A 16,027-nucleotide genomic window follows, 5' to 3' on the forward strand; every position below is an offset into this window, starting at 1 on the left:
CTGGCCAAAAAGAAAAGGTTTTGGCCATATGGTCGCTATCCGAGCAATTAAGGCACGTAGCAAACATTTAACATTTAGCATTCATGGCGCTCAATATCCGACCAAAGTCGTCCCAACTTGCTCATAATTTAAATAGTTTCATTTTACTTGAAATGATTTAGTGCTATATAGAAAAACTGAGCGCGATTACATCAGTGAATCAGCCAACCTTATAAGACTTGGCTTCATATATATTTATATATATATATATTTATGTACGTACGTATATACATATATGTATATGTATGTATGCATTATATTATGCATGCAAGTGCATTATCCGACAAGAAGTTAAAACCCAAAACATTTTTGGCATGAGCCCATACAAGGCTCTGACATGGACACGTCTGTACCTTAATATAGGCTTTTTTATTTTTTCACTTGTTTATTCTCTTAGGCATTAAATTAAAATTAATTGTGCTTGAACAAGTGCCGTATACATTTTCGTTTCTTGCTCGCCTTCAATGTTGTTTTTTTTTTGTTGTCATTTCAATTTCAATTCCAAGGAAAAATCCATGACATGCAAAGATGTCATCATTTTGCCAAGCGCATGAAGCTTAAGTCTAATTGGAATATTCTGAATTGGAGAATTGCAGCGAATGGCAGTTCCAGTTCCAATTGCTGCATGCCATGTACTACATACAATCAATTTTGGCGAATTCGGGTCGCAGCGAATTCAGCGTGCTTTGAATTTCAAATGATTTTTTTACCCACAGTGTGACTTTTGTTTGCCACTTAATTGTTGTTTTTCTATTTGCTCTTTTTAAATATCTGTTTTGATTTCAGTGTATGCGTATGTGTGCGCATTTATGTGTGTGTGTGTGTCTCGGCAAACAAGTTTTGATTGCTCCGCAAGCTTTGCATGAACATGAGTCTTTGCTGGTGACGTCATAAGCTAACAGTCGCTGCAAAATTAAGTAACAATTGAATTCAAGTTTTCTCGTTAAGATTTGACTTTTGTCTACGCTGCATTTTGGAGGTCGAATTACTTAAACTTCAACCTGGGCTCTGGCTGCTAGAGAAATATATTTTCAACTATATATATAGTATATTGTGTATGAATTCTTAGTCTACGAGCTGGAAAGCTCTTTTTATGGGCACAACAAGTTGTAGCATAATTTTGAGTTACACCCACCTAAGGCCGTTATAAATCAATTGAGCAATAAAATTCAGCATCAATTCTCGCGAATGCATATTATACAGAGAAATATTGTCAGTCTGCTGTTATTGAGCTCAATCGCTTTATAGGCACGGATGCGCCCACGTCTCCACAAAGCCAGACATTTAAAGTAAATGCAAAGCTGACTAATCATCAGCTAAATATACATATATATACATATCCGATATTAATATATAATATATGTTCATTTTAATTGTGCATCCGTCAGACAAATACGACGACTGTTAACCCGGCCAATTTTGGTCTGTGCGCTAATTTTGTTTTGGCCCGTTCTGGAAAACAGTTGAAGCCCTCATAGAGATGCCCAGCCCGAGCCGGCGTGCGACTGAGATGGCCATACCTATCTATAGAAACGCTAGCTGTAATAAAAAAAGTAAAATTATCAAGTGAGAAACGCCGCTGGCGCTCATCAAGCAGCTGTTTGTGTTGGTTTGCTTTGCGGCTACTTTCGAAATGAGCAAATTTTGTTTTTATTGGCTCGTTGCGTGGCAGTAAAATAAAGAAGTTGCCGTCGCCGTCGCCGTCGCCGTCTCAGCGGCAGATAGCCATAGCCTACGCATTTGAGTCTCTAACCACAGAGACACAGACACATATGTATGTCTGTAGCTGGAGTGGCCAACCTACGCTCCGATCTGGCCTGGCTTTTTGCGAAGGCGAAGCGTAGCGCCTTTTGCCTCTCGCTCGCTCGCACGCAGGCGTTCAAAGCTTCCAACGCGATGGAGCAAAGCCCACAGAGCGCTGCTGCTGCGCTGCCGCTTTTTTGGCCGGCAGAGCACAGCAGATACGGTCGAAAGCGGTTCCAGACAACCGCAGCGCCGATCAGTACGTTTTGAGTTGTGCTTCGCGACGGTTGTTGATCTTTCTCAAGTGCTCCCACGAATACGAAATATGCACACGAATCTGCCCAATTGAGCATCTAAGCGAATAAAACGTCTCTATCTCTACAATTTCTAAGTATTTCTGTTTGACTCTGTGTGTGCGTGTTAAGCTTTTACTCTCCCGCTACCACGCCGCTTGCGTTCACACATTCAACTGTCGCCCGTTACGTTGAGCCGTCTCTTTGTCTATCGGTGCTTGTGTGTGTGTGTGTGTGTTTGTTTGTGTTTGTGTGTGCGTGCGCCAGTGCCACCGTTTGTCATTTTTTTCAACTTGAACTGTGGCTCGCGCATACATACATACGCGTCTGTGTGTGCGTGTGAGTGTGTGTGTGTGTGTTTTTTTGTCGTGAATAATAAATACATTATTTAAAAATAAGTATTTCGACATTCCCCGTGGAAATTAGAAGACAACACACTATAATAATAATATACAAACCACTTATACTTTTAGTAGTGCCAAACGAAGCGACAATTGTGATTAATAACAACAACGAAATAGAAACGAACAACAATTTAATATAGCTTAGCCACTAAATAAGTAAGGCCAGTGCAAGTGCAACAATATTCATTCCACATAGTCAGTGATTACCTCATCTGTGTGAAAATCAAGCCAACAAAATGGTATCAAAAAGTAATAAAAAGAAACAAGTGGCGCAGTCGACGACGCATTCGACGTCGCAGCCGCCAGCCACATCAAGCACAACCACAACGGCATCGGCCTCGGCGACCAAATTAACCAAAAAACTGGGACCGAATGCGACGGCAACGCTAACGACCAACACCAGTTCGTCGTCAATGGAGCATGAATCTGTCTCGTATGGTGCGGCGCCGCTTGCCATCAGCAGCTCGGGCAGCAACACCTTGTTGAAGGAAGGTGAAAGTCTGCTGGCAGCTGGTGGCAAAAGCTACAGTTCCAGCTCGTACACAGCGAAGAAAACTCAATCGCAATCTCAATCACAGACACAGCAATCGGAGCTGTTTAGCAGCAGCAGCAGCTCCAAAATCTTTAAGGACTTCTCTGACGAAAAGATCATTGCGTCAATTGATCTGCTGGAGAGCGAGAAAAAGGAACCGGTATTCTCGGTACCCATTGAGGTGGTAGAAATCACAACTCCTGCTGGCATCATTAACTCGGCCAGCAATGGCAGCATATCCAAAATGTATGCGTCCACATCAAAAATGTCCAGTAGCCGACAGCAGGCGAGCAGCTCCAGTTACTTCGAGTCTTCCACAACCAGTTCCAGCCAGCAGCGCAGCGATGCCAGCGAAACGCTCATTGCAAGCGAGAGAGCAGCTACCGGTATGACATCATCCACATTGTCGAACAGCAAATATGTTGATGTGGCCGAACAGGTTGTCAGCGATAGCAGCAACACGAACTCGATCACCAATACCATCAACATCAACACCAACAGCAACACCAACATCAACACCAACACTAGCGAATCTCAGAGCGTGCCAAAGTCGGTGCTCGAAACAGCTGCTGTGGGTGTCTCTGCTGATTCGTCATCAACAACAACAGCCAAAACGATGACGTCGCAACGCAAACCGGTTGCGACCACAACAAACATTGCGACGTCATCGACACTGAATGAGCTGGCCAGCAACAACACATCATCAACATCGACAAGAACAACAGCTGTTAACTTTGATGTGGACAAGACGACGTCATCGCAGACCAAACTGAGCAGCAGTAAGGAGGTCAATAGTCGTGAAAGCACAATAAATCAAAGCAGCTCAAAGCAGTCAACGGCCTCGTCCAAGAAGGAGGTGTACGATGTGAAAACAAAGACCTGGACCGAGTACAGCGATGGCAGCACACATGGCAGCAACAAGAAGGTGCCCACGTTTGAGCGTTACGTGAGCAGAGACACCGATGGCACCACCAAAGTCACATACAAGAAGAAAATATACGACAGGCGCAATAATCGGTGGCGCGTGGTGGACGAGCGCACCGTGGATAGCAGCAATGATGTCGGCTACCCTGAAATAGTAGATGATGTCATCAACACAACGACCACAACTTACACCACCAAGGTGTACGACACCAAGCTGGGCAAGTGGACTGTGGTCGACGAGAAATCGTACACAGATTCGAAAGCTTTTGTGCCGAATGACATTGCTCGGGAAATCGAAAAAGATAACACCGATGTTGCGAACATAACGACCACAACAGAGGTGACAAAGGTAAGCGCCACACATATGCTTTATAGCCCAGAGCTATTCAGGGTGTTTTCTTCTTTGGCTTTTTTGGTGGTGTTTTCTTTTGGTAATATCCCATTCGTTCTATTAATTTCACTTAATTATACTTCAGATATTCGATGCAAGCATTAACGATTGGCGTGTCCTCGATGAGAAGGTGCACACGGATGTCATTGAGAAAATTGTGGAGACTCCCAAGAAAACAATCTATGTGGATGAGTTCGTGGAAATCGAAAAGAATACATCCATATCGGAGAACAATGAAAATATCACATTGAATCTGAACGAGACATCGAAACACAAAAATATTACTGAGAATATTTATGATGAAATCGATTATGTGCGCACCGACAAAAAACGCTTAAACGATTCAAGAACTGTAAGTACATTCAATGGTAATTCCTAATCCCTTAGCTTATCAATTTGATACTCAATGTAGCGTGGAGTCGACAAGGACAGAAAAACAACACACAGTGAGAAATGTATCTGTGAGATATGCACTTGCGGGTGAGTTCGATTAGTTATCTATGTCTATAAAATTATACTAATGTCTGCTATTCTATTTTATTCTAGTCGTCATCATTGCTCTACGAGCACTACAAAGTCCACAGAAATAGTTGAAATAGATGGTAAGTAGTTTGAAATTAGCTTTCCTTGGGGTAAGCCTATTGATCGAATATCCCTTTTAATAGATAATGTTGACGAAACTTATTCAAGGATACGTACTAACACTTGGTCAAAGAAAGATGATAACATTCCTAAGAAAACTGAAGACATATTTGTAGATTACATTGTGATAAAGAAACCCGAAGACAATCTTAAGACCGAGGGAGAGTTTATAGTGCCAGAAAAGGAACCCTACCAGTCAGGCGAAAGACGCGAAAAAATTGTACACACAGATAATCTGCGCATGGACGGAGAAATGACATTTGTCGAAAAAGAGGAATATCAATATGTCGTTCGTCCTGGATACGTTAAGCCTACAGACAACCTGAAACCAGAAGGAGAATTTTTCAGTCCTCAAAAACCTAAATATCTGCCTGGAGATCGTCCAAGTCAAGTCCGCCACGCAGATAATTTAAAGCCAGAAGGCGAGTTTTATGCTCCAGAAAAAATTGAATTCCGCCCAGCTGAACGCCCATCACAAGTCAGGCCGGAAGACAACTTGAGGCCTGAAGGTGAATTTTACACTCCAGATAAACCTGGTTACAAGCCCGGAGAGCGTCCCACACAAAAGAAACCTGTTGACAATCTCAAGCCCGAGGGTGACTTTGTTGCACCTGAGAAACCAACGTACCGGCCAGCAGATAAAACAGAAAGAATAATCAGACGGGATAATTTGCGTACTGAAGGCGAAATGACTTTTGTGGAAAAGGAGGAATATCAATATGTTATTCGCCCTGAACAGGTGAAACCAACGGATAATCTCAAACCTGAAGGTGAATTCTATAGTCCTGAAAAGCCGAAGTACCGCCCTGGTGAGCGTCCGTCTCAAGTCCGCCCGGAGGATAACCTGAAGCCAGAGGGTGATTTTTACACTCCTGACAAACCTGGATATCGGCCAGCTGAGCGTCCCGAGCAGGTTAGACCATCGGATAATCTTAAGCCCGAAGGTGAATTCTATAGCCCTGAAAAGCCGAAATTCCATCCTGGTGAACGTCCATCTCAAGTCAAACCAGAGGATAACTTGAGGCCAGAAGGTGAATTCTATGCACCAGATAAGCCAGGATATAAACCTGCGGATCGCCCCGTTCAAAAGATACCAAAAGATAATTTGCGGCCGGAAGGCGATTTTTATACTCCTGAAAGGCCAAAGTATCAGCCGGGTGAACGACCAACTCAAGTTCGACCTGGCGATAACTTAAAACCAGAGGGTGATTTCTACACTCCAGATAAGCCAGGCTACAGACCCGCCGAGCGTCCAGAACAAGTAAGGCCCACGGATAATCTTAAGCCCGAGGGTGAATTCTATAGTCCTGACAAGCCGAAGTACCGCCCTGGTGAGCGTCCATCACAAGTCCGCCCGGAGGATAACCTGAAGCCAGAGGGTGATTTCTACACTCCTGACAAACCTGGATATCGACCAGCTGAGCGTCCCGAGCAGGTTAGACCATCGGATAATCTTAAACCCGAAGGTGAATTTTATAGTCCTGAAAAGCCGAAGTTCCGCCCTGGTGAACGTCCTTCCCAAGTCAGACCAGAGGATAACTTGAAACCTGAGGGTGAATTCTATACGTCTGATAAGCCCGGATATAGACCAGCAGAGCGTCCTGTCCAAAAGAAACCAGTGGATAATCTTAAGCCTGAGGGCGAGTTTGTAACACCTGAAAAACAAATTTTCCGACCAGCGGAAAAGACCGAAAGAATCATCAGGAAGGATAACTTGCGTACTGAAGGCGAAATGACTTTTATGGAAAAGGAGGAATATCAATATGTTATTCGCCCTGAACAGGTAAAACCAACGGATAATCTTAAGCCCGAAGGTGAATTCTATAGCCCTGAGAAACCGAAGTACCGCCCTGGTGAGCGTCCATCACAAGTCCGCCCGGAGGATAACCTGAAGCCAGAGGGTGATTTCTACACTCCTGACAAACCTGGATATCGACCCGCCGAGCGTCCAGAACAAGTAAGGCCCACGGATAATCTTAAACCAGAGGGTGAATTCTATAGCCCTGAAAAACCGAAATACCGTCCTGGTGAGCGTCCATCTCAAGTCCGCCCGGAGGATAACCTGAAGCCAGAGGGTGATTTCTACACTCCTGACAAACCTGGATATCGGCCAGCTGAGCGTCCCGAGCAGGTTAGACCATCGGATAATCTTAAACCCGAAGGTGAATTTTATAGTCCTGAAAAGCCGAAGTTCCGCCCTGGTGAACGTCCTTCCCAAGTCAGACCAGAGGATAACTTGAAGCCTGAGGGTGAATTCTATACGCCTGATAAGCCCGGATATAGACCAGCAGAGCGTCCAGTCCAAAAGAAACCAGTGGATAATCTTAAGCCTGAGGGCGAGTTTGTAACACCTGAAAAACAAGTTTTCCGACCAGCGGAAAAGACCGAAAGAATCATCAGGAAGGATAACTTGCGTACTGAAGGCGAAATGACTTTTGTGGAAAAGGAGGAATATCAATATGTTATTCGCCCTGAACAGGTAAAACCAACGGATAATCTTAAACCCGAAGGTGAATTCTATAGCCCTGAGAAACCGAAGTACCGCCCTGGTGAGCGTCCATCACAAGTCCGCCCGGAGGATAACCTGAAGCCAGAGGGTGATTTCTACACTCCTGACAAACCTGGATATCGACCCGCCGAGCGTCCAGAACAAGTAAGGCCCACGGATAATCTTAAACCCGAGGGTGAATTCTATAGCCCTGAAAAACCGAAATACCGTCCTGGTGAGCGTCCATCTCAAGTCCGCCCGGAGGATAACCTGAAGCCAGAGGGTGATTTCTACACTCCTGACAAACCTGGATATCGGCCAGCTGAGCGTCCCGAGCAGGTTAGACCATCGGATAATCTTAAACCCGAAGGTGAATTTTATAGTCCTGAAAAGCCGAAGTTCAGCCCTGGTGAACGTCCTTCCCAAGTCAGACCAGAGGATAACTTGAAGCCTGAGGGTGAATTCTATACGCCTGATAAGCCCGGATATAGACCAGCAGAGCGTCCAGTCCAAAAGAAACCAGTGGATAATCTTAAGCCTGAGGGCGAGTTTGTAACACCTGAAAAACAAGTTTTCCGACCAGCGGAAAAGACCGAAAGAATCATCAGGAAGGATAACTTGCGTACTGAAGGCGAAATGACTTTTGTGGAAAAGGAGGAATATCAATATGTTGTTCGCCCTGAACAGGTGAAACCAACGGATAATCTCAAACCTGAAGGTGAATTCTATAGTCCAGAAAAGCCGAAGTACCGCCCTGGTGAGCGTCCGTCTCAAGTCCGCCCGGAGGATAACCTGAAGCCAGAGGGTGATTTCTATACGCCTGATAAGCCCGGATATAGACCAGCTGAGCGTCCTGAGCAAGTTAGACCATCGGATAATCTTAAGCCCGAAGGTGAATTCTATAGTCCGGAAAAACCGAAGTACCGCCCTGGTGAGCGTCCGTCTCAAGTCCGCCCGGAGGATAACCTGAAGCCAGAGGGTGATTTTTACACTCCTGACAAACCTGGATATAGGCCAGCTGAGCGCCCTGAACAGGTTAAGCCAACGGATAATCTTAAACCTGAAGGTGAATTCTATAGTCCAGAAAAGCCGAAGTACCACCCTGGTGAGCGTCCGTCTCAAGTCCGCCCGGAGGATAACCTGAAGCCAGAGGGTGATTTCTATACGCCTGATAAGCCCGGATATAGACCAGCTGAGCGTCCTGAGCAAGTTAGACCATCGGATAATCTTAAGCCCGAAGGTGAATTCTATAGTCCTGAGAAGCCGAAGTACCGCCCTGGTGAGCGTCCGTCTCAAGTCCGGCCGGAGGATAACCTGAAGCCAGAGGGTGATTTCTATACGCCTGATAAGCCCGGATATAGACCAGCAGAGCGTCCAGTCCAAAAGAAACCAGTGGATAATCTTAAGCCTGAGGGCGAGTTTGTAACACCTGAAAAACAAGTTTTCCGACCAGCGGAAAAGACCGAAAGAATCATCAGGAAGGATAACTTGCGTACTGAAGGCGAAATGACTTTTGTGGAAAAGGAGGAATATCAATATGTTATTCGCCCTGAACAGGTGAAACCAACGGATAATCTTAAGCCCGAAGGTGAATTCTATAGCCCTGAGAAACCGAAGTACCGCCCTGGTGAGCGTCCATCACAAGTCCGCCCGGAGGATAACCTGAAGCCAGAGGGTGATTTTTACACTCCTGACAAACCTGGATATAGGCCAGCTGAGCGCCCTGAACAGGTTAAGCCAACGGATAATCTTAAACCTGAAGGTGAATTCTATAGTCCAGAAAAGCCGAAGTACCACCCTGGTGAGCGACCGTCTCAAGTCCGCCCGGAGGATAACCTGAAGCCAGAGGGTGATTTCTATACGCCTGATAAGCCCGGATATAGACCAGCTGAGCGTCCTGAGCAAGTCAGACCATCGGATAATCTTAAGCCCGAAGGTGAATTCTATAGTCCGGAAAAACCGAAGTACCGCCCTGGTGAGCGTCCGTCTCAAGTCCGGCCGGAGGATAACCTGAAGCCAGAAGGTGATTTCTATACGCCTGATAAGCCTGGATATAGACCAGCAGAGCGTCCAGTCCAAAAGAAACCAGTGGATAATCTTAAGCCTGAGGGCGAGTTTGTCACACCTGAAAAACAAGTTTTCCGACCAGCGGAAAAGACCGAAAGAATCATCAGGGAGGATAACTTGCGAACTGAAGGCGAAATGACTTTTGTGGAAAAGGAGGAATATCAATATGTTGTTCGCCCTGAACAGGTGAAACCAACGGATAATCTTAAACCCGAAGGTGAATTCTATAGCCCTGAGAAGCCGAAGTACCGCCCTGGTGAGCGTCCGTCTCAAGTCCGCCCGGAGGATAACCTGAAGCCAGAGGGTGATTTCTATACGCCTGATAAGCCCGGATATAGACCAGCTGAGCGTCCTGAGCAAGTTAGACCATCGGATAATCTTAAGCCCGAAGGTGAATTCTATAGCCCTGAAAAGCCGAAGTACCGCCCTTGTGAACGTCCATCTCAAGTTCGACATGAGGATAACTTGAAGCCAGAGGGTGAGTTCTATACGCCTGATAAGCCCGGATATAGACCGGCAGAGCGTCCAGTTCAAAAGAAACCAGTGGATAATCTTAAGCCTGAGGGCGAGTTTGTAACACCTGAAAAACAAGTTTTCCGACCAGCGGAAAAGACCGAAAGAATCATCAGGAAGGATAACTTGCGTACTGAAGGCGAAATGACTTTTGTGGAAAAGGAGGAATATCAATATGTTGTTCGCCGTGAACAGGTGAAACCAACGGATAATCTTAAGCCCGAAGGTGAATTCTATAGCCCTGAGAAGCCGAAGTACCGCCCTGGTGAGCGTCCGTCTCAAGTCCGCCCGGAGGATAACCTGAAGCCAGAGGGTGATTTCTATACGCCTGATAAGCCCGGATATAGACCAGCTGAGCGTCCTGAGCAAGTTAGACCATCGGATAATCTTAAACCCGAAGGTGAATTCTATAGTCCCGAAAAACCGAAGTACCGCCCTGGTGAGCGTCCATCACAAGTCCGCCCGGAGGATAACCTGAAGCCAGAGGGTGATTTCTATACGCCTGATAAGCCCGGATATAGACCAGCTGAGCGTCCTGAGCAAGTTAGACCATCGGATAATCTTAAGCCCGAAGGTGAATTCTATAGTCCGGAAAAACCGAAGTACCGCCCTGGTGAGCGTCCATCACAAGTCCGCCCGGAGGATAACCTGAAGCCAGAGGGTGATTTCTATACGCCTGATAAGCCCGGATATAGACCAGCTGAGCGTCCTGAGCAAGTTAGACCATCGGATAATCTTAAGCCCGAAGGTGAATTCTATAGTCCGGAAAAACCGAAGTACCGCCCTGGTGAGCGTCCGTCTCAAGTCCGCCCGGAGGATAACCTGAAGCCAGAGGGTGATTTCTATACGCCTGATAAGCCCGGATATAGACCAGCTGAGCGTCCTGAGCAAGTTAAACCATCGGATAATCTTAAACCCGAAGGTGAATTCTATAGTCCGGAAAAACCGAAGTACCGCCCTGGTGAGCGTCCGTCTCAAGTCCGGCCGGAGGATAACCTGAAGCCAGAGGGTGATTTCTATACGCCTGATAAGCCCGGATATAGACCAGCAGAGCGTCCAGTCCAAAAGAAACCAGTGGATAATCTTAAGCCTGAGGGAGAGTTTGTCACACCTGAAAAACAAGTTTTCCGACCAGCGGAAAAGACCGAAAGAATCATCAGGAAGGATAACTTGCGTACTGAAGGCGAAATGACGTTTGTTGAAAAGACTGAGTACCAATATGTTGTTCGCCCTGAACAAGTGAAGCCAACGGATAATCTCAAACCTGAAGGTGAATTCTATAGTCCTGAAAAGCCGAAGTACCGCCCTGGTGAGCGTCCATCACAAGTCCGCCCGGAGGATAACCTGAAGCCAGAGGGTGATTTCTATACGCCTGATAAGCCCGGATATAGACCAGCTGAGCGTCCTGAGCAAGTTAGACCATCGGATAATCTTAAACCCGAAGGTGAATTCTATAGTCCCGAAAAACCGAAGTACCGCCCTGGTGAGCGTCCGTCTCAAGTCCGCCCGGAGGATAACCTGAAGCCAGAGGGTGATTTCTACACTCCTGACAAACCTGGATATCGACCAGCTGAGCGTCCTGAACAGGTTAGGCCAACGGATAATCTTAAACCCGAAGGTGAATTCTATAGCCCTGAGAAACCGAAGTACCGCCCTGGTGAGCGTCCGTCTCAAGTCCGGCCGGAGGATAACCTGAAGCCAGAGGGTGATTTCTATACGCCTGATAAGCCCGGATATAGACCAGCAGAGCGTCCAGTCCAAAAGAAACCTGTGGATAATCTTAAGCCTGAAGGCGAGTTTGTAACACCTGAAAAACAAGTTTTCCGACCAGCGGAAAAGACGGAAAGAGTTATAAGAAAGGACAATTTGCATACTGAAGGCGAAATGACGTTTGTTGAAAAGACTGAGTACCAATATGTTGTTCGCCCTGAACAAGTGAAGCCAACGGATAATCTCAAACCTGAAGGTGAATTCTATAGTCCTGAAAAGCCGAAGTACCGCCCTGGTGAACGTCCATCTCAAGTTAGACCAGAGGATAACTTGAAGCCAGAGGGTGATTTTTACACTCCTGACAAACCTGGATATAGGCCAGCTGAGCGCCCTGAACAGGTTAAGCCAACGGATAATCTTAAACCTGAAGGTGAATTCTATAGTCCCGAAAAACCGAAGTACCGCCCTGGTGAGCGTCCATCACAATTCCGCCCGGAGGATAACCTGAAGCCAGAGGGTGATTTCTACACTCCTGACAAACCTGGATATCGGCCAGCTGAGCGTCCCGAGCAGGTTAGACCATCGGATAATCTTAAGCCCGAAGGTGAATTTTATAGTCCTGAAAAGCCGAAGTTCCGTCCTGGTGAACGTCCTTCCCAAGTCAAACCAGAGGATAACTTGAAGCCTGAGGGTGAATTCTATACGCCTGATAAGCCCGGATATAGACCAGCAGAGCGTCCAGTCCAAAAGAAACCTGTGGATAATCTTAAGCCTGAGGGCGAGTTTGTAACACCTGAAAAACAAGTTTTCCGACCAGCGGAAAAGACGGAAAGAGTTATAAGAAAGGACAATTTGCATACTGAAGGCGAAATGACGTTTGTTGAAAAGACTGAGTACCAATATGTTGTTCGCCCTGAACAAGTGAAGCCAACGGATAATCTCAAACCTGAAGGTGAATTCTATAGTCCTGAAAAGCCGAAGTACCGCCCTGGTGAACGTCCATCTCAAGTTAGACCAGAGGATAACTTGAAGCCTGAGGGTGATTTCTATACTCCAGAAAAGCCAAAGTTTAAACCTGTGGAAAGACCTAAGCAGAAGAAACCGCAAGATAATCTAAAACCTCTTGATGGTGTTATGTATACACCGGAAAAAATTATTTATAAACCAGCAGATCGTCCTGAGCAAAAGAAGTATGCTGACAACTTAAAGCCTGAAGGTCAAATGTATATTCCAGAAAAAGACACATTTAAGCCAGCTGAAAAGGTAAAGACAATTATAAGAAAAGACAACTTAAAAACCGAGGGTTCAATGACATTTACTAAAAAAGAAGAGTATCATCACGTCAAGAGACCTGAACAGGTAAAACCAACTGATAACTTAAAATCGGAAGGTGAATTCTATGCTCCCGAGAAAACGACTTTCAAACCAGCTGAACGGCCAGTCCAAAAGAAACCCAAGGATAACTTGAAAACCGAAGGTGAATTCTACAAAAGAACGGATAGAACTGAAACTGACAGCACAACGGTGCTAGAAAACGTTAAACGGGAGCCTGCCAAGCGACCGGTGGATAATCTGAAGTTAGAAGGCCCTATGACTGTGACTAGAAAAGATGATTACAAAACCACAACCAATAAAACAAGTGTCGACCGAGTTCAGCGAACACAGAAATACAAGCACAACAGCTCGACCATCACCTTGGGAAGTGATACTTCCATTCTGAAGACAACCAACCAGATGAACTTTGTGTCCGGTAAGGATGCGGTCAAGCAAGTGGATTCCAACAGCCAGAACCCCGTGGATGGTCTAATTATTGTTTCAACGAAGAAGGTCACAACAGTTGTCGGTGGCCGTGGAAAGAAGGAGCCGGAAACTGAGTATGTGAAGCGACCAGCTAAGATAAATGTTATTGAGAATGTGTCCAAAAATACGACCACAACAAACATCGAGAACACACAGAACGTACACAAGGAAACCACATCGATGCAACGAAATCTCAATGTGTTAGAAAAAACAGCTGTGAGAACTGAGCAAATTCGTGGATCTACGGATGACACCAACGCTCTTCAGACCTCAACTACGACTAGACGAACTAACCAGGATGACCGAGACGTGACCCACACGGAAGGCTCAACTTCTAATACAGTCTCAGGTAGAAGAGTTACCAACAATGTCAATGAAACTGGAAGCTCCACATCTCGTACAGTCACCGGCAGGACAGTGACCAATAATGTGACTGAAACGGGTGGCTCCACAACTCGTATTGTTTCTGGCAAGGTTGTAACAAAGAACGTGGGCGATACTGCAGATTCCACATCTCACATGGTAACTAGCCGCACAACTAACAACAATGTGGCTGACACAGGCGGCTCGACAACCCGTATAGTCTCTGGTAAACTCGTGACTAGGAATGTGGGCGATACTGGAAGCTCTCACATTGTCTCGAGCAGCACAACTAGTAAAAATGTGAATGAGACTAGAGGTTCAACCACTCGTATAGTCTCTGGTAAATTAGTGACAACGAACGTGGGTGAAACTAGAAGTTCTCACAATGTGACCGAGACCGGTGGCTCAACAACCCGTATAATTGGCGGCAAATTAGTTACGAGGAACGTCAGCGAAACAGGAGGTTCCACTTCTCATACAGTCTCGGGCAATAATATCAACGGTGGGTCTACGTCTCGTGTGGTGGACAACAGCTCGGTGATTAGCAATGGTACGGGCAGCTCTTCCAAGCACTTCCATCACAGGAAGAGTGAGTTCTCCTCGGAAGCAGATGTTTCCAACTCGATCTTCCATCGCAAGAACATATCAACCGACTCGAATCCACTTAGCAGCAGCCTGACCTCAAATGGCAAAATGCAGCGCAAGAGTATTCTGAATCTGCACGAGCAATCGCCAAGCTGCAGCGCTCATTCGCCTGATCGCCAGAGCTACAGTAGCATCCACCGTCAGAACAGGGAGTCCGAGTTGAATACTGGCTACACCACGGATCGTCGCAGTTGTAGCGTGCATAAGGAAAACAAGGAGCATCAAGTGAAGACCTCCTCCTCTTCCTCGTCCATGTCGCGCATTATATCGGGCGGAGAGGCCAATCGATCGAACTTGGAAAGATCAACGATCACACGTACATATGCCTCGGGCGGAGTTGAGTTACCGTCCCAATCCCAGTCCCATACTCATGTGACGCGTCATCGCAACGGTGCTAACCAACATTTGTCCAGTGGCATCGATTTCCCCTCCTCCTCCTCTTCATCCTACAATATCCATGGTCAGAGCGAACGTATTGTGACCACACGACGCAGTAATCAATCCTCGATCAGTCTGGGCAACGACAAGTTCACTGGCTCCAGTCTCTATAAGAGCGAATATATAACTGCCCCAGCAACGACCTGTGCTGTTCATAAGATTAAGCAAGGTGCATTCCAGCCTACCAGAAGTACTCACGATCATAAATTCTATAAAACCTCCAACTAACTGACTATTAACACATGAAATCGTGCTCGTACGTCTTGTCTTGTCAAGTCTTGTCTTCATATCATATCACATAGTGCCTAAGATTCCATGACAATATTTTTTATTATACAATATATCTACTTACCTGAAAAAAAAAAAAAACAAAAACTGAATTATAAGATTAACAAATAACAAATAAAGCATATCATTTTTGAAAAATATTCTAAAGACATCTCTTGCCCCTCAACTGATTGGAATCGAGATATTTGTTCAACGTGAGATGATGGTTTTTATTGAGAATTTTTAAAAGATGCTAGTGTCGTTTTAAAGGCTATTATCGTATGTATAAGTACAGTAACTGTATAATTAATATCGTTTAAAAAAACGCTTTTCAACTATATGTATATATATACTATATGCTGGTATATAAATAATCAATGAGTTCTATCTATTTTGGGGTAATAGATTTACATACATTTCAATTTTGTATAATGGTTTATTGTTTTCCTTTTGGAATTTCGATATATTATTTCAATTTCCTCTATATACGCGTTCATACAATAATATAATATCCGTTATCTCTTCAAATACTCGTTACTTAAATTAGCTTAGGATTTTTTAATATGTGTATATATATATATCTTTGTATATATATAGCATGTTTGGAAGACATTTGTTCGCATTTGTTTTGGAAGACTTGCGTTTCATTTCTTATAGACTAAGTTTCTTGTTATTCATCATGGCCTGCATCTGGCAACTTTAGTTTGTTTGGAAGACTTGCCAAGAATACAGACCAGACAAACCCAACAAATATATATCTGTTTATAT

General features: G+C 45.2%; 1 protein-coding gene across 4 annotated transcripts; it reads left to right on the forward strand.

Moving 5' to 3' along the window:
* The first annotated feature begins 2,040 nt into the window (after positions 1-2,040).
* On the forward strand, positions 2,041-15,361 carry LOC111599639 (titin). 4 transcript variants are annotated; one of them, XM_030225525.1, is made up of 7 exons: positions 2,041-2,150; positions 2,549-4,284; positions 4,412-4,678; positions 4,739-4,806; positions 4,873-4,928; positions 4,992-9,335; positions 9,510-15,361. In XM_030225525.1, exons 2-7 carry the CDS (start codon positions 2,716-2,718, stop codon positions 15,218-15,220), a joined length of 12,015 nt encoding a protein of 4,004 aa, XP_030081385.1. In that variant the 5' UTR covers positions 2,041-2,150; positions 2,549-2,715; the 3' UTR covers positions 15,221-15,361. The 4 variants fall into 4 exon arrangements, with proteins under 4 accessions (XP_030081385.1, XP_030081386.1, XP_030081383.1 ...); XM_030225526.1 differs by having other exon boundaries at positions 4,992-8,348; positions 8,697-15,361; XM_030225523.1 differs by having other exon boundaries at positions 4,992-15,361.
* The last annotated feature ends 666 nt before the right edge of the window (positions 15,362-16,027 follow it).

The sequence above is a fragment of the Drosophila hydei genome, unplaced genomic scaffold (assembly GCF_003285905.1).
Source record: "Drosophila hydei strain 15085-1641.00,03,60 unplaced genomic scaffold, DhydRS2 tig00008134-arrow-pilon, whole genome shotgun sequence".
NCBI lineage: Eukaryota > Metazoa > Arthropoda > Insecta > Diptera > Drosophilidae > Drosophila > Drosophila hydei.